This window comes from Salvia miltiorrhiza, chromosome 2 (genome assembly GCF_028751815.1).
Source record: "Salvia miltiorrhiza cultivar Shanhuang (shh) chromosome 2, IMPLAD_Smil_shh, whole genome shotgun sequence".
NCBI classification, from domain to species: Eukaryota; Viridiplantae; Streptophyta; class Magnoliopsida; order Lamiales; family Lamiaceae; genus Salvia; species Salvia miltiorrhiza.
In genome coordinates, this window is record NC_080388.1 from 67,458,789 (window position 1) to 67,486,094 (window position 27,306).

General features: G+C 35.2%; 1 protein-coding gene and 1 long non-coding RNA gene across 3 annotated transcripts; one reads left to right on the forward strand and one right to left on the reverse strand.

The window, feature by feature from the left end:
- The first annotated feature begins 697 nt into the window (after positions 1 to 697).
- Positions 698 to 19,083, forward strand: LOC131007586 (phospholipid-transporting ATPase 2). 2 transcript variants are annotated; one of them, XM_057934494.1, is made up of 25 exons: positions 698 to 1,015; positions 1,686 to 1,922; positions 2,375 to 2,588; positions 3,227 to 3,343; positions 4,329 to 4,421; positions 4,495 to 4,669; positions 5,460 to 5,626; positions 5,958 to 6,062; positions 6,371 to 6,468; positions 6,557 to 6,699; positions 7,099 to 7,195; positions 7,338 to 7,447; positions 7,889 to 8,053; positions 9,374 to 9,528; positions 9,672 to 9,752; positions 9,885 to 10,005; positions 11,493 to 11,599; positions 12,262 to 12,393; positions 15,772 to 15,925; positions 16,648 to 16,765; positions 16,881 to 17,054; positions 17,187 to 17,238; positions 17,788 to 17,915; positions 18,050 to 18,200; positions 18,467 to 19,083. In XM_057934494.1, the coding sequence occupies exons 2-25, from the start codon at positions 1,798 to 1,800 to the stop codon at positions 18,797 to 18,799; spliced, it is 3,315 nt and encodes a 1,104-aa protein (XP_057790477.1). In that variant the 5' UTR covers positions 698 to 1,015; positions 1,686 to 1,797; the 3' UTR covers positions 18,800 to 19,083. The 2 variants fall into 2 exon arrangements, with proteins under 2 accessions (XP_057790477.1, XP_057790478.1); XM_057934495.1 differs by lacking the exons at positions 698 to 1,015; positions 1,686 to 1,922; positions 2,375 to 2,588 and having other exon boundaries at positions 3,244 to 3,343; positions 4,333 to 4,421.
- A 5,065-nt stretch (positions 19,084 to 24,148) lies between these two features.
- LOC131007588 (uncharacterized) lies at positions 24,149 to 27,048 on the reverse strand. Its single transcript, XR_009096174.1, has 4 exons — positions 26,859 to 27,048; positions 26,727 to 26,766; positions 24,963 to 25,038; positions 24,149 to 24,369 (listed from the first exon to the last, which is right to left on the reverse strand). It is a non-coding gene; the product is annotated as an uncharacterized LOC131007588 (long non-coding RNA).
- Positions 27,049 to 27,306: the final 258 nt, after the last annotated feature.

The window sequence follows — 27,306 nt, forward strand, 5'->3', positions numbered from 1 at the left end:
TTAGGACTTAGGAGGCGTTTACTTTGCATAATTGATAAAATTGATGGTTGAGTATTTTTATCTTCAAGAGTAAGATTACTCCAATCCCACCTTTTAGGTGAGATAAAATTAAACAAAACTAGTTTAAATGATAAAAATAATCAATGGCATTGTGATATTTCAAAGTTTCAATTCAATAAAATAAAAAAAGGATTTATCTTATTATTTTTATTTATCAAGACTAATCCTTCAAAGTAAATGTCCCCTTAATGGAATACCATTTCTACGCATATAATCCAATCAAATGTGAAATCACTTATTCGTGTTTGTACCGAATAGGCAAATAGCAGACCAGGTCTATCAGAGACAACTGATTTCAAACATAAATTATTTTATTATTCTATAACTAGGCGTCACACTAGAATAAAATAAATCAATAAAGAATACAAGGAAAACCTTATTTGTGTTCTTGATCCATAATTACAAAGGAAATTTTTGATAAAATTTATCTAATTGATAAAAATAAATCAGATTAGAAAAAAAAAAAAGAATGAACATGGAAAAAAAAAAGAATCATATAAAAAAACAGAAAGTTTTTAACAAAATTTAGCTAAAAACTTTGATCAACTATGCAAAATTTAGTTCCTACTATAATTCTATCTTATGTACGTTACAAACCAATTATATCTAGTACTCCAAAATACTTTAGGAACCTACTTGATGTTCTTTTTTTTTTTTTAGGAAAACCTACTTGATGTTCTTAAAATATTTGACCATTTTTCCATGTTTCAGTATATATTTTAAATTTTAAATTTGTAATTAATGAGTATATTTTTTTAGAAGTTGGTATATTCCATTTTCACACAAAAAATGTAATGCAAAATATTCAACATCTGGATCATCATCATCTTCTTCCCTTTCTTTGAGACGAATGAATTCCTCTTCGTCCGCTGCTATTGATATCTCCAACAGCAGAAAAGAGGAGAGCAATCAGAGCTGGATAGAGTTTTTACTTTCTTAATACAGTTGGAAAAAGGTAAGAACCCTATATCATTCAATTGCTTGATTATGTGCTAGTATAGAGCCACCGGTGATCCCCTTTCATCGGGACACCCTCTTCCCCGCCGCGTTGATTAAGTAGAAACAACGAATGCTTTGTCATTTTCCTACTCACAATCTCTTTCAAGGCACCAGCACCAGCTGATCTCAGATTTCACTCTCATGGTTTCATCGAGCGTCTTTGTTTTTATTGTTTAAACGATCGGGGTCTTGCTCAACCATTGGTATATTTAATCTTTCTTTTGTTCTTTTATTATAGTGAATGCGCTCGTCTAAATTCGTTTAATTTGTGTCTAGCTCGAGCAGATTGCGAGTTTTAAGAATTTTCCAATGTGCGGGCATGTAACTGCTCTGACTCGGCTCGATTGCACTCAGACAAAACATGTTATTTTTGTCCACAGTTAGGCGTCTAAAATTAGTGAATTTTAGACTACTCATGTTCATTGATCCTCCTCTGTCCATGTCATGATCATTCAATCGTTTTGGGAGGACTTATCTGGATCTCCTTTCAACTTTCTCTTTAGCACTATTCCGTCGTTTTTTTTAGTTTCTTAGTTGTTTGTGCTGATTTAGTCTCATCCATATGTGTCCTATATTTAGTAGAATTTTTTAATGCTAGTACTAATTAAAGTTCAAACATATTGCAGGGTGCACAAATTTCTGAAATTCATAGGGAAATTGTTGCATACTGAGTGTCCCCGCGGTCATGTTTGCGTTGCTGTGAGCCTGTGTTACTTTGACACATGCAATTAGGTGATCATGAAGCGATATGTATACATAAATGATGACAATCTAGCACAAGATCTCTACTGTGACAATCGTATATCAAATAGAAAGTATACTATATGGAATTTTCTCCCCAAAAATCTATGGGAACAATTCAGGTTAGCATTTACTTCGCCTCTATAAAAATCATGTATACTACTGAGTTAAGCTTTATCTGATATTGGTCTTTAGTTTGGAGATCAAACCAATCTTTTTAAACATGAACACAACTCTTAGCCGGTTATGTAGTACTTCCGTCACTGCTATGAACTATACTTCTCTTTCGCTTCACTGCAGCATTTGTTTTACTGGATCACGGTGATACATAATTTCACATTCTTCACCTGCCATTTATAGTTTTGACTAACAAATCATGTTCAATTTTCAGTCATTTGCTTTTGCTTTTTTTTCCCTGTGATGTTTTGTTGGCTATAATCAGTAAACCCTGACCAACTGAAACCAATTTCTGGACTCAATATGCAATTGTCTCTATTGGCAGCATGTGTATTAAATTTTATATCCTTTCATCCATGTCCTTTTACTTAATGTGAGCTTTATCTTTTGTTTGCAGCCGTTTTATGAATCAATACTTTTTGTTGATTGCTTGCCTTCAACTCTGGTCACTCATTACTCCTGTCAATCCTGCTAGTACTTGGGGTCCTCTTATATTCATATTTGCAGTCTCTGCAAGTAAAGAAGCATGGGATGATTATAATAGATATCTCTCAGATAAGAAAGCAAATGAAAAAGAAGTTTGGATTGTGAGGCACGGAATCAGAAAGCTTGTACGTAAACTGCCCTCTGATTTGCTTTTTTGTTCTTCTATATTATGTTACAGTTCAATTAGCATCTGTTATGAATTGAGTCAGATGGGCGCTCATTCTAGATCACCAAAATATGGATTTACCTTTGAAAGTCTTTTTCTACCTCCCCAATTATCAGGAAAGAGGGAACAGCTGGGTGGGGGGATTCTCAATCTTTTACTGTATGCTTTGTTCTATTTCCTTACATGTTTTTCATTACAGCGTCCTTTTCGTTTATCAGCTACTTATCTCACTAAAAGTATATGTAATATATAGGGAGATTACCAGTTTGACATTATGCATATACATAAAAGGGCGTTAGGAAACATTTAAGGGTGCCCTGGTCTTCCCATAATACTACATTTACTAGTCATGTGGACATGTTGGCATAAAAATGTTTAGTTTTTTTATTATGTAATTGCTTGTAGAAACTGCTTGCAGTCAAATTATATCATGTGTCCAAGAGGTCTTCGCAAACATATAAATTACATATTTTTTTAGAGGTCACTGTTACTGTAAATTATATTTCAGAGAAACGACTTATATGATTGTATTTTCATTTTCTGTCTTTATCCCTTCGGTTTTCTCATTTCGGGCCATTTTAATTTTTGTTTCCTTAGATTCAAGCCCAAAATATTTGTATCGGAAACATAGTTTGGCTCCGTGAAAATGATGAAGTTCCTTGTGATCTTGTGTTACTTGGCACAGCTGATCCACAAGGGTTTTGCTATGTGGAGGTAAATTTTCTCACCCTCCTACCCCGCCACCTGTTTAGATTCATTTGTTTATTATGAGGTGTTTGGCTTGATTGTCCTAAGTTATTAATAAATGCTGATGTTCATCACTCTGACAGAAACCACACACACTCTCAGACTCGTACAGTCGTACTTGCTATTTGATTAGCTCTGTATCTTCTAGTATTTCAATAAAAACATTTCACTTAACATATTATCTCGTCCAGAATTTAATCTGTACCATAGGATTGTTGTTGAACTTACAAAAAACTCATTCATATCTATTTGGTGCAGTGTTTCTGGAACCATATGTTCTGGGTATTGCAACACCATGTTTTTATAGTTATTAACTGTGATGGTTAACTTTTTAAAGAAATTAAACTATGCATTGGGTTAGTATTTAGATGTGCACAAATGTGGAAATGGGGTGTCTGTGACATAACTAAATTAGTAATGTTAAGTCGAGTGGTCTTTTGCCTCAGCTTTTGTTCCAGTTTGACAGAAAGACACAGAGATGTGTGAGGATAAAAAATAAACAAGTCAAAAATAGATGCCTTATCCCTGTTTGAATGAGATCAACTGTAAAGAATCCCTATATGGATTGATTTATCAAATGGTTTTTCTGCAGCCAAAAACTGAATGTAATGCCTTAGGCTGTTTTTGTCTTGATTTTATCCTTATCCCAGACCATTTAATCATTTCTCCTTCTAGTTTCTTTCTTTCTATCTTTCTCTTTTTCTTCTTCTTTTTTCTTGGTTTTCTTCTTGCACTCCAATCTCCATAGCAATTTGGATCTTATCACTGGGCTTTCTTCTAAAATTACCTTTATGTGTGGTGTCCTTGTAAACTGATAAGGCAAATGAATTAGTAGCCTCAAGGCCTTTTTTAGATCATCCTTACTATCTTGCTTCTATGATTTGGGGGAAAAATCTATCTGAATGTATGTTCACCTGATGTGTAGATGATAATGATGTTTTCTTTTTTCTAGACAGCAGCACTAGATGGTGAAACTGACCTAAAGACACGGTCAATACCTTCTGCTTGCATGGGAATAGATGTTGACTTATTGCACAAAATAAAGGCAAGACATTGCATGTTTTGTATTATTAATTTACCATATTATGCACATCATTTAATTCTTGTTCACTTGCCAGGGTGTAATTGAGTGTCCCAGTCCAGATAAAGATATTAGGAGGTTTGATGCAAACATGCGACTGTTTCCTCCATTTCTCGATAATGATGTTTTCCCCTTGACAATTAAAAATACACTTCTTCAATCATGCTACTTAAGGAACACAGAGTGGGCATGTGGAGTTGCTGTATACACAGGTAAGTTTGTAAACCTTCAGGCATCTGAACCTATAGCCATTTCTGTATTGATGACAAATATTAGAAAAGGCATCTTTCTGGTGGCATCATTGGAACTGATAAAACTTAGTTGAAGTAGCCACTGGTTAGTGAGTTAATGGAACTAGAGGATTTCTACCATTCATATCTGGTGATGATCAGGGGCAGAGCTCAAAGATTCATTAGTGTAGCCATTGAGCAGTTTTCATTGATCTTTTAGAGCCTTTCTTCTTTATTATGACATAAACATGTTTACAAGGATATATATTTTACAATTCAGGAAGCAATTTTATATAAATTTTTGTTTACTTGAGTTATATTTTTGGCTCTAACTTGTCTTTCTTTGTTTTTAAATTTTATCAAGTCCATCAAATACTAAAGATAAATAACTATGATGCCCGAACAGACATGCAAATATAGTGGGTTCTTTGGGTCTAGTGGGGTTGACTGGCCCCATATGTTAAAAGGTGATTATGACATGCTTTTGATCCATTGTACATAAGATTTAAACATCTCTGTCAGTGGGAAGAAGGGGGCTTCTGCATACTTCTAACTAAATACACATTTTTTAGATGTACAATTCACTTCTTCTTTGTTTTCATCGTTCTTATCTGGGCACATACTTGAACTTTCATTAGTATGGTATGTTCCAGTGTCATAGTTATTAAGTTCTCGGCTGTACATTTTATTTTTGCAAACGGTATTTTGCTTCTTTTTTAGTGAGAGATCAAAGTAATTTCTGGTCCAACTCTCCATCTATTTCTAATTACAGGCAATCAAACTAAGCTGGGCATGTGTAGGGGTATACCTGAACCAAAGCTTACAGCTGTAGATGCCATGATTGACAAATTGACTGGAGCAATATTCGTTTTCCAGATAGTTGTCGTCATTGTTCTGGGCATAGCTGGGAATGTTTGGAAAGACACAGAAGGAAGGAAGGTCTACCTCTTTAAAATAGCTTATTAAATTCCGTTCTCGATCATATGTTTAATTTATTAGTCAATATGCAAGAGAATGTGAACTTTATGGGTATCGTACAAGAACGACTTTGTGGAAGCAAATTTTATAGAACTTATTTTTGTTGGCGAAGTTTTGGTCAAGTACTTCTTGAGATGAAAGATAATGGCAATCTTTGTTAACCTATGTAACTATGAGAGTAATATGTTTTAGGGTGCTTAGATCTGTTATATACATTGCTAACATGCTACACCTTTCATGTTCCTTGTTCTTTTTAGCATCTAATGTAAACATTTTGATCCATCCCTTGTAGCTATGGTATGTTCGATATCCAAAAGAAGGTCCTTGGTATGAGCTTCTGGTTATCCCGCTTCGATTTGAACTACTTTGCTCTATCATGATTCCTATATCGATAAAGGTAAGCTTTCGAGTTTAGTAGTCATCTTATTTTCATGTCTTTGATTGAGTTCTGATGTCGTGCAGTTGAACTTTTTCCTTAGGGATGCTTGCTTTCGAGTTTTCTAGTCATCTTATTTTCATGTCTTTCAATTGGATTCTGACGTCTTGCAGTTGAACTTTTTCCTTAGGGATTCTTATGTCTAAAGCTAATGAAAGTATACTTAAAAGAAACTATAAAGAATAAATTTATTTCATTATGTGGATTTCAACATGTCTTGCATGTCTATCTGAACATATATGAGGACTGTCAAATGGTCTTTGTTGCAGGTTTCCTTAGATCTAGTTAAAAGCTTGTATGCCAAATTTATTGATTGGGATGACCAGATGGTTGATCCAGAAACAGGGATTCGGTCCAATGCAACCAAGTAAGAAACTCAGAATGCACTCATAATTACTGTTGCCTGAATATACTTGCAATTCTTGTTTACTTATTATTTTTCTTATTGTTGGCAGCACAGCAATCAGTGAGGACTTGGGACAAGTTGAGTATATATTGACAGATAAGACAGGAACTCTTACTGAAAATAAAATGATCTTCAAAAGATGCTGCATAAGTGGAAGATTCTATGGGAATGAGAATGGAGATGCCTTGACAGGTTGGTCTTGTAAATCTGCTCATGCACTAATTATAGCTGTAAAAATTTTGTAGTTAGGTGGTGATCTGTTAGCTGTAAATCTCCACATGCACTAATCGTGTTTAAAACAATTTTAGCTGAGGCAGACTGAATATTTTCGAGTTTACGAGGCTTTAATCTCATAAGTGAGTGGGCCTAGGTTTCTGTCTGCTAGTGCTTCATTTCGAAAACATTATCTTAAGGTAGGAATAAAATTACTAAAATAGATGGATGAGTCTTGAGACGCCATCATAAAGTGCATCCAGATTTAGTATCTGACTATAGGATTAGTTTCCATAACAAAAATGTAAGAGATATTCATGATGCCATAGTGTCGGCTTAAGCGAAAATCATAATTGGCTGATTCCTGGTGTTATACAGATGCACAGCTGCTTAATGCTGTATCCACTGGATCTGCTGATGTCATTCAATTTCTCAAAGTTATGGCAATATGCAATACTGTAATTCCTGTACGAAGGTAACTATAGCAATTTATATTTTAATGCTTGCTGGAATGATACATACACAAACAAGAATTACTAGTTCTTTTTTATCTGGTTATAAAGAATTATTTTCTCCTCTAGTGATCTCTGGCCTAATTGTTCTGTGACTCTGTACAGCAAAAGCGGGACAATATCATACAAGGCACTATCACAAGATGAAGAAGCCCTTGTATGTGCTGCTGCTCGTTTGCGAATGGTTTTTGAGAATAAAAACGGGAATATTCTTGGTAAGCTTAGATGATATCAGGGGATGGATGGGTGATGGGCTTGGAGGGCCTGCTGCCTGGCCTCCAATATGACAATATCATCTGCAGCAAACATGTAGACACACGCACATACACAGATATATGTCTATTATGTATCATACAATAATTTAGTCATCGTGAGCACTTAATCTTTAGAAAACAAAATTATGTAACATTTTGAACACTTCTCATTTAGATAACTTTGAGCTCAGGAAAGGCGCCTTATTCCACTTCTGATGTGCAATCTGTAAATGATTATTGGGGGCAGAATCATTTTTTATGAATAAATTATATAATTTGACATCTTGTAATTCATGTTTGTTTTTTTTTTACCAAAACTCAACTTGATTGAAGTTCTACAGCTGTCAAAATTGCATAAACTTAATCTGTGCATTAGATGCTTATAAGCTTTCCTGACTACAGATATTAACTTCAATGCATCTCCAATCCGATATGAAGTGCTAGACACTTTGGAGTTCACATCTGACAGGAAAAGAATGTCAGTGGTGGTTAGGGACTGCCAAAGTGGGGAAATTTTCCTCTTGTCAAAAGGAGCAGATGAAACTATTCTTCCTCTTACCTATTCTGGTAATCTCATTTTTATTTCCATGGGTACTATTTCTGTTTTATGGACTAAAGTATTGCAGCGGCAAACTTTGTGTTGCTTGGTCTATGAATTCCTGCCCTTTGTAGCTCTGAAATTATTCTTAGAATTTATATCTGCTAGGAAAACCAGTGACCATCCATAAACATCTTATAAGCACCAGTGCTTAGTTTCCCATTGTTTTACATAACAAAGTTTAGACTATCTATCTTTTCACAATAGTTTAAAATGTCTATCTTCTCCCTATTATATAATCATGCTGACTATATTGATCCTCTTGATAGAACCTGATACCAAGAACAGAACTTAAAATGTCATACAAACCAAAAAAGTGGCATATAAATGGTAAATGACAGAAAATAACTGCTTCATCTCAAAAGCATTTAATAATGATTTCATTTGAATACCTTGAAGCATTTTTTATCATCGGCTGCAGCTTGTGGTCCAAAGACTTTGAGATTTTGTACATTTTGCAGATGTAAAGAAGAGTCTATTGCTGAAATTTCCTTGGAACTTTTTATTTCTAATAACATTGCAACTTATAACTGATTCATTGATCTGTTAACATGTGGCATATGGTTGTGTAGTCTATTCTAGTATTCACTATGTTAAACAAGGCTTGATTTTTTTTTTTTTGGGGGGGGGGGGAGTGGGGGATGTTGGTCGTTGGATAAATATTGTCTCAAGGCCACTTGGTCTTATATTCATGTAAAATGGCCATACCTGTGTCTAGATGGCTTTGGCTATAGGAACCTGGTCGAGACCCAATGTATGAGTCTGTATTGAATAACTCTGAGTTGTGTCTTCTGCTCTAGCTTCTTGGTTCTAGACCTTATTGACTATGCCCAATTTGGCTGCTGAAAAAGGTTACGTGCATATAAAAATAATTGAGTCATAAAAAGCATGTTTCCTTCAACATGAACTGAGTACATTCATGTCCAATTGATCTCTGTTTCTTAATTTTCTCTAAATCCATCATTTAATTTTTTGTTCCTTGGCACACTATGATCTAATTTTTATGGTTCATGCTAACTTAAAAAGCAAGATGCATAAATCATCTTTTCAAAACTACTATTATCCTCCATATGGGTCTCAAATTTAATTGATTTTTGGTTCTCTCTGCTATCGTTCTATAAGCTTCTGGCATGTCTGCACAATATGTTGGTTGCATTTGATCTGTATCCTCCAATTTGATTGTCTTTCTCCAGAGAACATCTTAGCTTTTGGCATTGTCCGTATTTAATTTATCTTTGTTTCAGTAGGACGGAATCTTATTGTAATATCTGACATATAGATTGTGTCAGGGCAACAGGTTAGGACTTTTGCCGAAGCTGTAGAACAGTATGCTCAAATGGGTCTGAGAACATTGTGCCTTGCTTGGCGCAAATTAGAGGAGGATGAATATAACGAATGGGCCTCAATGTTTAAAGAGGCTAATAGTACTCTGGTTGATAGAGAGGTAAAACAAGACACTACTTTCGATTTTCCTTTTCTTTTGCTTGGATTCCAATTTGCTCTGGGATTTCCAACATTCAGCATTAGGTCAGTTGTCTGCTCGAATGCCACATAAATTATACTTACACTACCTACTCTATTTTGCAGTGGAGAGTAGCTGAAGTCTGCCAAAGATTAGAGCATGATTTTGAGATTCTTGGTGTAGCTGCCATAGAGGATCGTCTACAGGTGACAATGTCTGCTCATGAAATACCCCTTACAGTTTGATGATCATATTAGTTTTTCCATTTGTCACAAGCCTATGTAATTTGTTTAACAAAATGTTTTACCTGTACTTCTCCTACTTTGGTAACGATACAGGATGGTGTGCCAGAGACAATTGAAACTCTTAGGAAGGCTGGAATAAATTTTTGGATGCTGACTGGGGACAAGATGAACACAGCTATACAAATTGCTCTTTCTTGCAATTTTGTGTCCCCAGGTTATCCTTTTTCAGATCTTCAAATCTTTCTGGTGTAATAATGGTTTATTATGAACAGTTCAACAGATGGATCTTGTGAGTTATGCAAAGACAACTCTCTGAAGTTTGGACAAAAAATTCAGGGATATTCTTAAAGATTTATTGCAGAAATTGTTAAAATTGGAGACCTTCTAGAAATATGTAAGAGATGAAAGAAAAACATAATTACTTTCCAGAATATCTACTTATTGGATACTATAAACATTGATTTTACTAGAGATTTATCGGCTATCTGTAGAATTTCTATTTCCTCCCCAATTCGCCATTGATTTATTCTTGTTATTGTTCATATATGCAAAGAGAACTCGAGCAAACTCGTATAACAATGATCTCAATGTCCAATCTTTGGCACAAAAATTCATTCTGCATAAATTGTATCAGTAACTCTTTCCTAGTACTTACAGATCGCCAATACCTAACAAACACATTTCTTTGTTTACTACTTTTACTTCTGACTTATTTATTCTTGATTTCAAGGCTTACCATTTCGGCTAGGTTATCAAAAATTAGCTTTTCTCCTGAAATGCACTTCATGCCTGTTTCTGTATGCTTAACAAGAAGCAACTTGCTTTGTTAAAAATAGAGTAGGAAGAACTTTTTATCCCATTGATTTCTCCAATTTCTACCCCAGAGTTGTTGGATAACTTTTTGGATTTGTTGTTCACAGTAACTTTCGACACCCTTTAGAAAGCAATTGAGCCTTCTTGTTTTGCTCCTTTTGTTTCTCCTGTTTGACTTCTGAAGTGGAGATTTTAGGAATTCTTGTCCCTCTTTCAATGATGAACCATGAGTTATAACCAAAGCAACATGTCACTAATGCTTAAATTCCTGTAAATTTTACTGATTGGAAATTATTAAGGGATAATGTTTGAATTCTGCATGCATTAATCGGAGAACAGTGAAGAAGATAGCATTTCTGATGGTGTGAATTTAGTGAATCATGCCTGGTTAAACTTCTTCTGGTTGTGAGTAACAAGCACCAAATGGTTCTTCAACTGTGTTCTCTTAACTAGCATCTATTGTTCTCGGAAAATGTGGGCCTTTTGAACCTGATGCTTCATATCCAAGTTTTCACACTATCTTAATGATTCATTCAGGGGGCGTTTACTTTTGAGGATTAGCCTTGATAGATAAAAATAGTAAGGCTAATCCCTTGTTTACTTTAATGCATTGAAACTTTGGGAAATCCCAAGGCCCTTGATTATTTCTATCATTTAAGCTAGTTTTTCTTGATTCATATCCCATTGCAAGGGTGAGATTTGAGAAATCCTACTCTTGAGGATAAAAATACTCAATCATGCATCTTATCAATCATATAAAGTAAACGCCCCCTTATTGTCTCGCCCTGTTTCCGGACCTTCTGCACCTGATACTTCCATATCTTTAGCACCTTTTGTTTATGCTAATAATTTTTCGTATTTCGAACTACTTTTGTGCATCATTAACAGAGCCTAAAGGTCAGCTTTTGATTATCGATGGGAAAACTGAGGATGAAGTATGTAGGAGCTTGGAGAGGGTTTTGCTAACTACGAGAATCACAGAGTCTGAACCCAAGGTATGATTTTTCCATTTTAGTGTTAGCGAATCTGATCCTGGAATCCTGGTCCACCTATCATAAAATGATAAAATGACTGGTGGTGGCTGTTGTATTATTTGCATAGTGAGAATTGAGAATATGTAGTTGAATTTTAATAAATAGAATTATAAGCTTTTCTAAGGCTTGGCTGAAAATCTTATAATATCTGGGTAGAAAAGCATCCTAAAATTCTCCATATTTATTTTACTTCTGGTCTCTTTTCGAGTTTATTTTCTATTAGTCATATGGAGTGAATTCAGGAGATGTTGCTGCTTTGGAACTTAGTGTGTCCTGGTACCAAGTGAACTATAATTGATTTTATTTCACTATATCCTCAAAGTGGTACAATTAAAACCGTAAAGTTATCCCCCTCAAAAAAAAAACCCGTAAAGTTATCATCTTCAGTTGAGTTCTAGTAGCTGTGATTCTGAGAAGGATATTTGTGACTGATAGCAGCATGGCACTGTAAATAAGTGTTACTATAATGATCCAACTGTATCCGCATCTTATACATTTTTGTACCCAGTAAAGATTCCAAGTTCTTTTAACGAAAGAAATGTGGGGAGCAAAGAGCCCATATCTGCACTTGTTACTTTTATGTCTGGGATCGAGATGTTATGAGAAATATTTTGTTGTGGCAGGATGTAGCTTTTGTTGTTGATGGCTGGGCTCTTGAAATTGCCCTCAAGCATTATCGCAAACCATTCACAGAACTTGCAATTTTGTCAAGGACAGCTATTTGTTGTCGTGTTACTCCATCCCAGAAGGCACAGGTGTGTGTGACTCAACTCTTGTAGCTAATATCTGGTGGATAATAAATTAATAATACACTCACCTATATGCATAAATTAAAAACCAAGTATAATCAACTCTTGTAGATCAGCTAATAGAGCTACTCATAGTCTAGCCTTTGCTAGGTCCTGTCCGTGGCCAATCAGGGGCGGTTCTAGAGGCCAGGCACCCTCAGCCGCCGTCCGGTCAATTTTTATTTTTATTTTTATTACCTATATATATATATATGTGTATGTGTGTATGATTTTCAAAAAAAAATTATATAGATCCGCCCGGTCATAAAATTTCGATGAAATCTCGCCCGGTCATGATTAAATTCCTAGATCTGCTAGTGCGGCCAATGTATTGGCCCGGTGATTTCTCTAGTTGGCTAAGGGATATTGTAGTGGATGACATTGCTTGAATAAGAGTCTCGCCTTCCTTCTCTCAAAAAATGATATTAAAAAAAGAATGTCATAATTTCAAGCTTTAATTATTTCTTAGATTTTTTATGACATGGAAGTTTTGAAATACCATGGAAAGCTATGCTTCGCCAAGCTGTAACTAATTCTTTATTGCTAATAATTATTCTGGAATCATCATCTTCCCAAATTTATTGTAACTTATATGCTCTCGCTATCAATTGCAAACGTTGGTGTCTATCGTCATGCCACTTATCTTTCATGACTATACAAAAATGTGATGTTTTGCATCCATTTGCCAAACCCCTAGAAAGAAAATGTGATGTTTTGTGTCCATTTGCCAAATCCCATAACACTTTTTTCCCCATAGAAACTATTAACCATGCTTCTTTGTGTATACATTTTTCTTACATTAATGGTTTTTTTTTTTTAATGTTAGTTCATTTTATATATTACACAGCCTATTCATGTTAATGCTTTTTATATATTACTCCCCCCATCCCACAATTTAGTATCCATTTGAAAATGACAGGTTTTAATAAAATGGTTGAGTGTGTTGTGAGTGGAATAAGAGTCTCACCTTTATGAGAGTGTTAAATGTGGGATAAGGGGGCCCACATTTTATAGGGGTTGTGTAGAGTACTTTTACTAATTATCTAGGAAGCACCGGTACGTTTCTGGGTGAAGCATCCTGGTATTAATACCAAAAAATACCAAGACGTTAAAAATACGCCTAAAAGACGTATTTAATACGTTTTTTTCATATTTTTTTTAACTTACTTTTAGGGTTGGGAAATACGTATTTAATACGTTCCCGAGACGTTTTTTGACTAAAAAATACGTCTGACCAGATTTTAAAAAAAAAAAAAAAAGAGAGAGAAAACCCTAACCCCTGTGCCACTTACGAATTAGACAGACCCACTCTCATTTCTCTCGTAAACCTTCACCCACCCTGCGCAAGAAGACAAGGCAGCGCCGTTCTCCGCCACCGGTCTGGACCGCCGCTGCCTTCTGGACTGCCGTCGTGACCGCAACTGTTGTGGACCGCCGCGGCGCCGCCGCTTTAGGACCAATTCGTGATACGTTTGGAATTGCTAAGATTATCTAATTTTTGTGGGTATTTAACGTAAGACAGCAGTGGGTATTTTTTGGGATTGAATCTTTGATTTGTGTGAGGTAGGGTGAGTGGGTTAATTAATAATTGATTGTTTATTACTATGGGGGTATATTGGTGGTGGGTATATTGATATTGGGGTGGGTGGCAGATTGCCTAATTAGGCTAATTTTGTGTAGAGACTAGAGAGTTTAATTTTGTTATTTATTGGAGGTGGGTGGCAGATTATTTGTGAATTGGAACTAGACTTTATTTAGTAATATTTGTGTGTTTTATTTGGATTTGTGAACTAACTTCTAAGTTTTAAGAATTTAGTAGTTATTTGCTCTATTTGGTTATGAATGAGTTTCTATGATATATATACTAATTTATTTATAAAAAAATTAAAAAAACTAAAATGTATTTTTAACGTATTCGTATTGTGATTTTTGGGATATTGACGTATTTTCATACTCGTCTCGTATCGTATTCGTACCGGTGCTTCCAAGCTAATTATAGAAAGGCATACCAAATTGGGGGACTGACTAAAATGGAAATATGGATACTAAATTGTGGGACGGAGGAAGTACATTACTGCTTCTTTTTATTACAATCGTAGATCATACAAAAATCAACGGTACAAATTGGTTTTCAGTTGACACTTGACACAGGGGTAGAATTTTTTATTTGATCATCTCCCCATATGTATAATTATTTGACACTGGGGTAAAATCGTTAGGATCCTGTGAGAATGCATCTTTTTATGAGAATGGAGAACCACAAATACGTAAAATACATGAACAAAAGACACATGAACAAAGATGTTCATGTGTCTTTTGTTCATGTATTTTATGTATTTGTTCATAAATAAAAAACGCATGAACAAAGATGTTCATCTCTTACTGTCTTTTATTCATGTATTTTATGTATTTGTTCATAAATAAAAAACACATGAACGAAGATGTTCATGTCTTACTGTCTTTTGTTCATGTATTTTATGTATTTGTTCATGGTTTTCCGTATGCGGTTCTCACTAGATCGCCCCTATATATATATATATAGGGATGGGATCAAGTGAGAATTACATCTTTTTGTGAGAATGGGGAACCAATCACAGCCCTTTATTTGGACATGAACAACGATGTTCATGACAGTAAGTCATGTTCATGTATTTTATGTATTTGGTCATGGTTCTCCATATGAACATCGTTGTTCATGCGTTTTTGTTCATGTATATTATGTATTTGTTCATTGGTTCGCACATGAACATCGTTGTTCATCAGTTCGCACATGATCCTCTCCCTATATATATATATATATATATATATATATATATGGATATATATAGAGAGAGAGAGAATGGCCAAATGTGGTGAGAAATGAGAATGAATCTGGAACGTCAGATTTACCGCGTAAAAGGAAAATAACAAACAATCCAGTATAAATCTACAAATAAGACAATATAAAATTATGAATAAGCCGCCTGTAATACATGAATAAGTCGCTTGTAATACATGAATAATCATTCAAACCCGGGTTCAAATCCTGGAGGGAGCGAAAATTTCACCATATTAACTGAATACGGAATACGGTATTCGTGCATTACAAATAGCGTATTCGTAGATTTATATTGACTTATTTGTTATTCTCATTTCTCACGAAAATAGTCATTCTCACTATAACCTAATCCTATATATATAGATATCTATATATATATATATATTCTGAAATTCTGTATAAACATTTTCTCTATAATTAGTTTGTCTTCCTAACTGGAAGAACCATTTGACTGTCATTAATCTTGTTTGCTGTCGTTTCTTCTAGTAAAATGTCGCTGGAACTTTATATTTTCATTTTCTTTTCAGCTTGTAGAACTTTTGAAGTTATGTGACTACAGAACTCTGGCCATTGGGGATGGTGGAAATGATGTGAGGATGATTCAACAAGCTGACATAGGGGTCGGCATAAGTGGAAGAGAGGGACTGCAGGCAGCCAGGGCAGCTGATTATAGCATTGGAAGTAAGATCTTTGTTCACGTGCTGCTCTAAAAATAGACCCATCTAATGGACATCATCGAGAATCAGGAAAATTCAAGATTCAAAATAAATGATTCAAAAACGGAAAATAAAAAGCCTTTCTTCTTTGACAAACCTCTTATAACTCTTCTTTTCGATTCGAAGAAATGGAATCGACCATTTCGCTACATAAAAAATAATCACTTTGACAGGGCTTTATTGTTTGATGGGTAGAGTTAACATATCCCGAAGATGATTTAGTGAAACAAGATTGTATTTGCTGATGAGAGCTAGGTGGATCTTTTTGCCCCTTTTGTTTTGACTTTCTGCAAAAACATATAGTGCACTGAGGCATCCATGTATGTTTGTGAGATAATTAAAAAGAAGATAATAATCAATGAGTTGCTTTATCTGATTTGGTTTTGAATTTAAAATGATATAGCTGTACAGTGTGGTTATACTTTATGTTTTGTTCGTAATCTGGGTCATGCTTCTGAAATGTACTCATGTTTTGTACTGTTGAAATATTTTCAAATCATCATTCTCTGAAAATTAAGTGCTCTTTCCTTTAAGAATCATTTATGCTTTTGCTTGAACCCGAACCTGAAGTTATGATTCCGTACTTGCATGCAAGTATTACTTCAGAAATTTATATTTGTGGACTCACAGTAATTAATATATGTTCTTAATAAAATTTGTTATATCCTCAAATTCTTTCCTTTGCAGAATTCAGATTTTTGAAAAGACTGATACTTGTGCATGGACGCTATTCATACAACCGCACGGCGTTTCTTTCCCAATATTCCTTCTATAAGTCATTACTGATATGTTTTATCCAGATTTTGTAAGTTCTTTAACTTGCTGATGCCCATTCTCATTCAATTTCTGTATTAGTGCTATTGTATTGAGGTGCAAATGAGTGTATAATTTCCTTGTGTGCTAACAGTACAATCTTCCAGTTCCTCTTTCATTTCAGGCGTCTCGGGAACCAGTCTTTTCAACTCGGTGAGCTTGATGGCTTATAATGTGTTTTACACTAGTGTTCCGGTTCTGGTCAGTGTTCTCGACAAAGATCTTAGTGAAAGAACTGTAATGCAACATCCCCAGATACTATTTTACTGCCAAGCAGGAAGGTTCGCTTCCGTACTCTCATAAAATCTATTTCACTTGTTTCCAAGAGATTGCATCTTCAGTAAACTCGTTCATGAACTTTCTATTCTTTCCTTGCTTCTTGTACTTTGGCTGACTGAACTAAAATGAAACAGACTTCTTAACCCAAGCACATTTGCTGGATGGTTTGGACGGTCTCTTTTCCATGTGAGTGTCTTTTGAATTTGATCACTTTTCCTCTTCTTTTTCTTATATGAAACATGCTTTGACAAGTTTGCAAGTGAATGGAGGACTTATCTTCTGATGTACAGAGTATTTATTGGTGATTTTTAATTAAAAAAACTGCTTTTACTGATCAAACAAGAGAGAACACACACATGCACACATACATGATGGAGGTCAAACAAAGTTGATAATATGGCTTTAGTCCTCTCTTTTTGATACAAGCTGCACCACAAAATAAATTAATTTGTGTAAAAATTGGGAGATTAAGTACTCCAAGAAAGAATTAGGTGGCATTTTGCATGAAGCTTAAATAGAAATATGAGATCTAAAATAACTGTGGCTATATCCTGCATGAAGCTTGCAACTATAAGTATGACACTTCATTCTAGAAATATGCGTCAGAGCAAATGATGAGTATTGTCGGTCCAACAACTTTCTTATGAAAAATATCTGTTTATCGGCTATGTATTAGTATGCAGAAGTTTCATCTTTCCTTAATAAGGTACTTGATAGTACTCTATGATTCTTTAGGCAATTGTTGTTTTCGTCATCACCATACATTCCTATGCTTTTGAGAAAAGTGAGATGGAGGAGGTAGCAATGGTTGCACTGTCTGGATGCATTTGGTTGCAGGCATTTGTCGTTGCATTGGAGACCAAGTGAGTAGCTTACTTCTTTTGCAAATCGGTTGTTAATTACTAGTTTAGCTGTATACTTTGTATTGTACCATCATGCTAACTGACACTGACTATATTTGAGTTTGATTGACATAACTTTCCTTTGGTGTTTACAGTTCTTTCACGATTTTGCAACACTTGGCAATATGGGGCAATCTTGTTGGTTTTTATGTCATCAACTGGATTGTTAGTGCCATCCCAGCAACAGGGATGTACACAATAATGTTTCGCTTGTGCAAGCAGCCATCTTACTGGATTACAATGATTGTGAGTCTTCTTATCTTTCTATTATCCCTTTACTGCTCTTAATAATATAGACTACAATGCCACACTCGTCTGAACTCTATCGCACATACTATGGCATGCTAATGTTCAATTGTCAATGATATCATTTTGTCCGATTGCCCCAACATTCTCTCTCTGCACATTACTTTTGTATGCATGCAACCTCATAAGATGAGCTTGATTAGTGCTTCCATTACTTTACTTGGCGTATGTTCTAACCAGATGCCGAATTCGAATTGCTATTTCAGCTTATTGTAGCAACAGGAATGGGGCCTGTTCTGGCACTGAAGTACTTGAGATACACATATAGATCGAGCAAAATCAACATACTCCAGCAGGCGGAGCGTTTGGGAGGGCCGATCCTGTCATTGGGAATCATAGAGCCTCAGTCAAGATCCTCCTTGGACAAAGATCTTGCCCCTCTCTCTATAACACAACCAAAGAACCGCACTTCTGTATATGAACCACTCTTGTCAGAATCTCCTAGTGCCACCAGACGCTCTATTGGACCCGCACAGAGATTCGATTTTTTCCAGTCACAGCCCCCACTCGCTTCTACTCATACAAGAAAGGATAACTGAGGTTTTTGATTCTTCAAGGAGGCATATATAAATGTATAGGGAGTTAGTTAGCATTGAGCCGTCACACTTTCATGTGTGTTAGTTAGACTTAGGAGGCGCATTACTCAATTATTTGAGTCCTGAGTTTTTTTTTTTGAGTTTCATGGCTCATTTTTTTGAATTCACAGCTTAGAGTTAAAACTATAGCATAAATAGATGGTACTAGTGTAGAGGACATTATTCTCGAAGCCTAATTCCAAACAAATCATGTAGATAAATGTCTACATATATTTTCGCTTGGAATACCTCTTTATCTTTTTCTTTTTTTTTTTTGACTTTGGGGAAGGGGAAGGGGGAGCGGTGGGGTATGAACCCTGGACCTCATTGTTCGTAGACAGGAGCTCGCACCGCTTAGTATTCCCTTGGGGACGGAATACCTCTATCTTTAAGCTAGCATATGCTTTGCCTTTTTGTTTTGGTAGCCAAGTGTATTCCAGACAGAAAATGCGTGGCCGGTTTGTAGTTATACAATTTATACATGCAAAATATTCATGTATCTTGTTTACCTACATATTTCCTCGTAATTTCCACGCAAAATAATTTTGAGCTTAGTTATTTTTAATTTAAGATAATATTATTAATGGAGTACTAACTTTTGCATATCTATTTTGCTAACATACTGGAAATTGGTACATTGCTGAAAGTTTATTGAAATAACTAAGCCACAACAACGAAATTTAGATTCAACAAAATCAATTTTACAAAAAACAAACAAGATGGACATGTTTAATAATCAATCTAAATAACTATCAATAACATTGACGATGAAATTTAGCAAAATTGGTTGGGATTTGAGTCACTTAATAGTCTATAGATGAGTGTGTGAGTGTGTAGTTCATTTACTATTATTCCATGTTTGGGATTTTGTAGTTGTCGACGCCCGAAAGTTTCGCAACCCACCATAACATTAACATAACAGAACAAGCATAAAATCTCCCAGTCCAAAGACTGTTTCTCTTGGGAAATCAACTTTCATATTTTTATACAATTCTCAAAGAATTTTAATCAGTTAATTTGTAGGCAGGTGTCTACGTAGACCGACATTCCTTTTTGTTCCTTGTGAGCTGTTGTTGGAATATTCAAAATTTGGCTCAATCCAATTTTCGTTGCCTCATTGGGAATGTGCCCAAAACAAGCAAACATTTTAATTTGCATTGCCATAGAAAAGATTGTGGATTTTGTGTTTGGAATTTTGGATCGGAGTGAGTTAACTTGTAGTTGTGGTTCACAACATCTTTACCTTTTCTTTCTCATTTGTACGTTTTCGGGATTTGATGTAATTAAATTGATACAATGTGTAAATCGTTGAAGGTTAATTGCATTTCTTCGAAAGTTTGTGTCAATCATCTTGGCCGAGAACACATATTATTGAGTGTTAATTGGTTCAAAATATATCAATTTTTGTCTATTTTGATTTTGCCCATGACTTTTAAATTTTCTTTTAAGTAGGACTTATATATATATATTTATTCATTTAATTTTTTATTTAAATAAAAAATAATTTAGTTATTTTAGCGTATTGTTTACTTTGTAATTTTTTTATTTTATTTTATTTTATTTTACAAAAATCACAAAAAGTAACTACAATGTGAACAATATAATAAAATAACTAAATTCTTTTTATTTAAAAAAATAAATTAATTTTTTTCCTAATTAACTAGTTTGTGAGCAACCACAATGTGACTATTTAGCATCACTTTTAAATTTTGTTCTTGAATATACAGATTTTCTTTTATTTGTAATTTTTTCATAATGATATTTTTCGACTAAATTCAAGCTAACTTAGTTGCTGAAATTGCTAGCTTTGACATCGTCCCACATACAAAATGACATAGTTTTATATGCAACTAACAACGTTGTTTTCTATCTTTCAAATCATCCAAATATTTTTAAGCCATCTTCAATTTCGTCGGAAAATTAAATTAATAGAAAATTACAAATAATGTACATAAAATATGTGAATTTGAGAAGAAGAATTTAAAGATATATGCAAAACAATTAATCATATTATTAACCATACGGTTTAATGACGCCCGACCTTCAAGGTTCGACTTATGTTTTTTTTAGAATTATAAAAAGATGGAAAGATAATCGTTAAATTGCATGCAGACGGGACCAATACCTACATAAAGGTGAAAAAACTGTATAGTACATAGATAAAATTGAACTCAAGATCTCTCACAAATGAGAGTCTTTCCATCTGTTTATCTCAGTTGTTAGAGTTGGAGACTCTATTTGTTTTTGTTGTCATTTATATGTTTGTGGTATGTATGACCATCTGTGATACCAGATGAGGTACCACGACTGGGCAGATTTTTTGATCAAGGTTTATGGATATACTTGGACTCTTTAGAGTGTTTGTTCCGTGTTGGACACTCTTGTGATATAATGTTCGACTTCTCAGGGTATTAAAGAGTTGGTTCAAGCGAGGATTCTTGATTGCAACAACTATATAAGTCGTCTTCAACCTTGAAGAAGGGTGAACCCTTTTTGTGCATTCTATCGAGCAGTTCATGAGCGCCGCACCTTGCTTTGAGAGAACATCTTACTTTCGTGTTTATGTTCTTGTTTTTCACTAGCTTTGCGTTTATTCTCTGTGTTGAGCAAAGCGAGTCAGTTTTATCTGTTTTGTGAATTATTGGTTGTAAGGGATTAAGTGTGTTCGTCGGGGCTCATACTTAGAGAGTTAGTGTTATCTAGCTTTCAACGGTTTATCGTGTGTCGGGGTTTTGGGAAATTTTAGAGGCGTTAGAAAGATTGAGTCTTTGTGTAAGTCCTGCTGTAATTTAACCTCACATAGTGAATCGTTTTCCCTGGGCGAGGCCCCAGTGGCGGATCCAGGATTTTTAAATTGGGGATGCAAAAAATAATCTTATAAACACTAGTGGAGCTAGGATTTTTTTGAGGGAGTTGAACTTCTACGGGGGTTCGGGGGCGGTAGCCCCCGAGATTTTTTTTTTGAGGCCTTCGATACATTTTAGACATTTTTTTTTACTAAAATACAAATATAATAGTAATAACTTTGCATTTCAAATGCAAAATGTATACTTTCAACTTTTTTGTTTAATTAAGAATTGAGGTAATTGATTGATTAAATGATGGGCTTGATCAAAAGAATGAAAAAGAAAGAGACAGTGAGCTCTCTTTTTAGTTGGGTCAATGGAATTTAGGATTTTAAAAACTGAATTTCTCTTTTATTTTGGATTAAAACTTTTAATTGGGGGTGCAAAAACTAAATCTAAAATAATTTATATATGAATATTAATACTAGTAAAAAAATTTTTTTTTTTTTGGGGATGCAACTGCACCCCCATGTTCCATGGTGGATCCGCCCCTGCGAGGCCCCCCAGACGTAGGTGTTCTATCACCGAACTGGGTTACCATCTCGTGTGTTCACGTTTTTGCTTTGGTATTTCGTTTGGTACCATATTTGGTTGCTGCGAATTTTATGTTTATAAGAGCAGACGGATCTTTCATCAGTTATTTTATATATGTTGTTGTTGGTTTAGTTATGAGTTATAACTTTACATAACTTTATTATTGGTGTAATTTTATATTAATGCTGGATTGATGTTCTTCTGGCTTGAGAAGAAGAAGAAGAAGACCATAGCAATCTATGAAATAGCGCATCATTATTTGCATTCATATTCCATCTTCGACCATATACTCTATTCTCCACCAGAAGGATATTCTTGAGTATTCTTGTATATTTGTTTAATAATAATACGTAAAATATAATCTCGAATGACACATTTAATTAAACGGAGCAGATTTCAATCTATAAACAATTAAGTCGGGGGGGCGCTGAGAGCACTCACTCCCAGCAGATCACCTAAATACATCACTAACTCTAAATTTAGGCTAAAACAATTGAAAATGATATAAAAAATGCATCCAGCAGATCCCCTAAATTGGATGGGGCCCACAAAAATTTTTACACCTACCTAAATTCAATTTTAAATTTACACCCACCCTAAATTTATTTTAAGCTTATAATTAGTAGGACCCACACATAATTATTGTTTTTATGTAGAAAATAGGAGATCTGGTGTATGCATTTATAAAATCGAGATCCTAAAATTAAATAGGGAAGCTTTAGGGAGGAATATAGGAGCATAATTTTGGGATTTCTGCTGGGAGTGCTCTGAACTTGACGATAATAAACGGTGCCGCCTCCGAGCCAAAATTTTCGGGCAGTTTGTACAATTAATTTTTATGCGTAAGTAGAATTTTAATGGATTTATGATTAAAATTCGACCACCGACTATAATAAATAATTATTCTTTTTCTATTGATTCAATAACATATACTAACGCTACTCCTGCAAATTGTACCATTATAGTTGAAAGAATATAAAAAATTACATCTATATATTTTTTTTAAAAAAAATAATCTATCTTCTGCAAGAATAAATTAATTTTTATTTTTTTGTTCAAATATTTTTTATTTTATTTTTTTCTGAAAATTGGACTAGGTTAAAATTGAATTATGTACATATTAGCCTAAATATATTTAATATATATATAGGCAAAATTTTGGGTTTGTACTGGATTGGAGCCCAGTGGAGCCCCTACATAGATTCGCCCCAGTAAATTAATAAAAAAAAAAAACGTAAAATATATTATCCTTTAGCAAACTTATTATAATAGCAAATCTAAGCCCAACGACAAAAGTTGCATCCATTTCAAACTCGATAAATAAAATAAATATGCATCACTTTCATGTTCACAAAATTACTATTCCTGCCGTCTTATAAAAAAAATTGCTACAATGTTTTTTTCGGTTCATTTACAAAAAATTTTGCTAGGGAGCGGATATTTGGATAATTAACCTTGATAGATAAGAATAATAACATTGATCTCATATTTATTTTGATGGATTGAAAATTTAGGTCCCAAGGCCCTTGATTATCATTTAAATTAGTTTTGTTTGATTCTTATCCTACTCTTGAGGATAAAAATACTCGATCATACATCTTATCAATATGCAAAGTAAATGTCCCTATAGTATTAAAATTCACACCATTCACCTTCTTATTATATAACCTTTTATTCTCTATTTAAAGTGAAACTCTTATTTTACTCACAACACTTCATTCATTTTAATCTCCGTACTCCTTCAAAAACACTAGCTGTCACACCCCAATTCTTGAAGGAATAAACTATAACTGGGGTACGACTAAAATCATATAAATGAACAAGGGAAGAACCTTGTGAAATTCAGATAATAGAATAAAAATGTTGGGCAATGCCCTTTGAATGAAGAAAGATAGAAATCAAATGATACTAATCAATCAACAACATTCAAGCCTTAGGATCACAAGTTCGGTTTCATGCTTCCGATAACCAACGTTAAATAACATAGAGCTAGAAGTTGAGAGTTTAAGCTCGATAAAAACATAATTCAGAATTTAACATAAAAGTCTTAAGTTGGAGAAACAAAAGACAAATAAAAGCTAGTGCAATAGCGGAAGACAAAATACGGAGTTGAACCCTAGCCTCAGCTCTGCCCCGTCATCACCAGCCATTAACCTGAAAACATTTGAAAGTAATTTTGGGCTAAGTACTAATGTACTTAGTAGGCTGCAACTTTTAAAGCATTTCATAATCTGAAGAACAGTTTATCCAATCTTACTGACATGACATAGAAGGTTTTAAAGAGAAATAACTTCTATGCATGTTAAAACATTTTCATATATATATACTTAATTATTTTGCGCGCGTTTGCACACTCCATTCTGTTACTCGCTGTGATCCCGGACCTCTAGCCACCGACGGATCTCTGTCTCCCGCTGACTTGAACTGAGGGCGTAACCCAGCCAAGTATAATAAACCTCGGAAATTAATCCAGACAGGCCTATCATTTCTATGCTCCGGAACACATCCCGTCGAGCACCCTTATAACGCCTCTGGTTAGTGCCCGATGGAGATCAACCCACCGAGTCAGCTAACAAGTGTACACAATTCTCAAACAACGTGTTAGGTCATAAGAGAACCTCAATTGATTAACTGTACGAGCCTTAAACATGGTAGAGTGCACAAAAATATTTTATTGGATAAACAGTTTATATTACACGAATATTTAAGCTCAATAGCTAAATCATACATTTGAAAAATAAGCCCACCTGTCTAGGCAAAGCCTGTCGTTTAACTTTATTTCTGAATCGGAATAGCAGTGCTAATCCTCCTGATGCTCAAAGCCTACAAGAAATCTATTCTCAATAGGTCTCCTTGAATTCTAATCTTAAGTCATGGTGTAGTGCTTAATATTCTATGATTCACTTATCCGGGTTTTCAAAATTTAATGAATAAATAATTGAAAATATTTCTCTTGAGTTAAGAACACCAACAATATTCTTACTCATCTTTTTTAATAATTGGAATTATAAATAAAACCAATTAAATCATAAATATTCTTATTGCAAAATATAATGCAAATCTTATCATGCTTAGCATATAATAAGAAATTTTCTTAAATATGCACATAATAATAATATAATATTATTATGCAAATTAAAATAATTAATCAAACTTAATAAGTCTAATTAATTAAATAGTGTAGTCCATTTTAAATAAAGAAAACTGCACAGCCCAATTAAATAGATTAATAAAGGCCCAACAGATTTAATAAAAACCAGCCCAACTGATAAATAAAATAAAACAAAATTCGGCCCAACACTTGGCCCAACACTCAAAATAAATCGGCCCAACCCCTAACCCAAACCTAAAGCCCAACATCCCATTTCTCCACCTTCCTAATCTTCACGCTGCGCCCCCATCCCAATTCACTCTCTCCCTCTCTATTCTCTCTCTCTCTCTCTCGGACGATCTTGTCCGCCGCGGACGCTCGCCGGAGGAGCAGCGGCGAGATGCCGCGCCATCCTCGGCTCTCACACACACACACGCATAACACAGAAACACACTCACACACACAACATCAACCTCTCCTCTCCCTCTCTCGGCTCCCTGCCACCTCGCGCCGGACGCTCGCCGGAGACGCAGCAGCGACGAGCTGCCGCCACCAGCTTTCTCTCTGACCTCTCTCTCTCTCCTGGGTGACAACGACAACGCCGCCACCTCCCTCGGCTTCTCTCTCTCGACTGCTTGAACTCACGGTTGCTGGAGCTGCCGGAGCAAGCGGCGGTAACCACTACATCTCGGTTGAAAGATCCGCCCACCCCACTCTTCTTTCTTGGGCGAAAACCGCCACCACTGAACTCGCCGGAGGTGCAGCAGCAGTAGGCCGCGCCACCCTCGACTTTCTACACACGCCCAAGCACATGGACGGAGGTAGCACGCAGCCGCCGTCCGCCGACTCTACCTCCCTCCGCTGAACTTTGGCCGACGGCAGCAGCTTCATGCCGCCACCATCGCCGCCCTCTTATCACCCTCGGAACTCTCTCTGTGACTCCCGCCGACGAGCAGCAGCCGGAGCCGCCCGCCGGAGCCCTAACCTCTACCCCGACCAGCTACCGCCCTCATCTCTCATGCTCCATCCTCGGCCGGACAACAACGGCGAAGCCGCCGCCGAGCCCTAGCCTCCCTCTACCTCTCGACTCTACACAACCCTCTCCTTGACTCGACTCAGCAAGAAACACAACACTCACTCAACAAGCTAGAAGCAAGAACTGAGACATGGAGAAACCAAGCTTCAAAAAGTCGTCCTCATCTACTTCTTCTTTTATAAATCATGCTCTCATGTATGAATATATATATATATATATATATATATATATATATATAGATTGTATGCTTATGATTATGAATGTCATTTTAATGAAATGCTTGAAATGCGTTGCTGAGTATATATCAAATTGTATATAGCTTTGAACAAGCTTGCAGCTTGAAGTTCGATTTATGAGCAGAGGTAAAAGAAATCAAATGGCTACCTTGTAAGAAATTTCAGTGAGTGTTGATCCTGTTTGTTTGCTGGAAAAGAAGGTTCATAGATATGAATACCATTTAAATGAAGGCTCTTATTCATAGGGAAGAATGTAAAGAAACTGATTTAGAAATCTTACTTGTGTGCTGGATTCTGTACGCCAAAGAGAGAGTCTGAAATGGTGGGAATTGCCAAGAGGAAATGGCTTTGCAGACAAGTCTGAAATGGTGGGTGGAAGGGAATGAGTATTATGGCTAAAGTTTATTTTGGTGGGGGGCAAAGTATGGTGTGAAGTGTGAGTGGGGAGAGTGGAAAGTGTGAGTGGGGAGAGTGGGTGGAAATGGTGGGTAGGTGTAGATAAAAAAAATATCTTCCGGGTTGTATTATGAAAACTGTAATAATCGCTCAGTATTCGCTAAATAAATATCTCGTAAAAAAAAATTATCTCGTGAAAAATACTTGAATGCTAAATTAAATAAATATGGAATGCATATAAATTCAATAATTAAATTTACAAATATTTTTGTAAATCATTTTTGTTGGAATTAAAAATAAATTCTTTTTCTTTATATCCGGCGTGAATCAAC

Excerpts from the sequence above, each read along its gene's own strand:
- LOC131007586 (XM_057934494.1), top strand. The coding sequence starts at position 1,798 with ATGAAGCGATATGTATACATAAATGATGACAATCTAGCACAAGATCTC. Across the intron at positions 4,670-5,459 it reads TGGAGTTGCTGTATACACAG|GCAATCAAACTAAGCTGGGC; the intron begins GTAAGTTTGTAA and ends TTCTAATTACAG. Across the intron at positions 6,063-6,370 it reads TGATTCCTATATCGATAAAG|GTTTCCTTAGATCTAGTTAA; the intron begins GTAAGCTTTCGA and ends TCTTTGTTGCAG.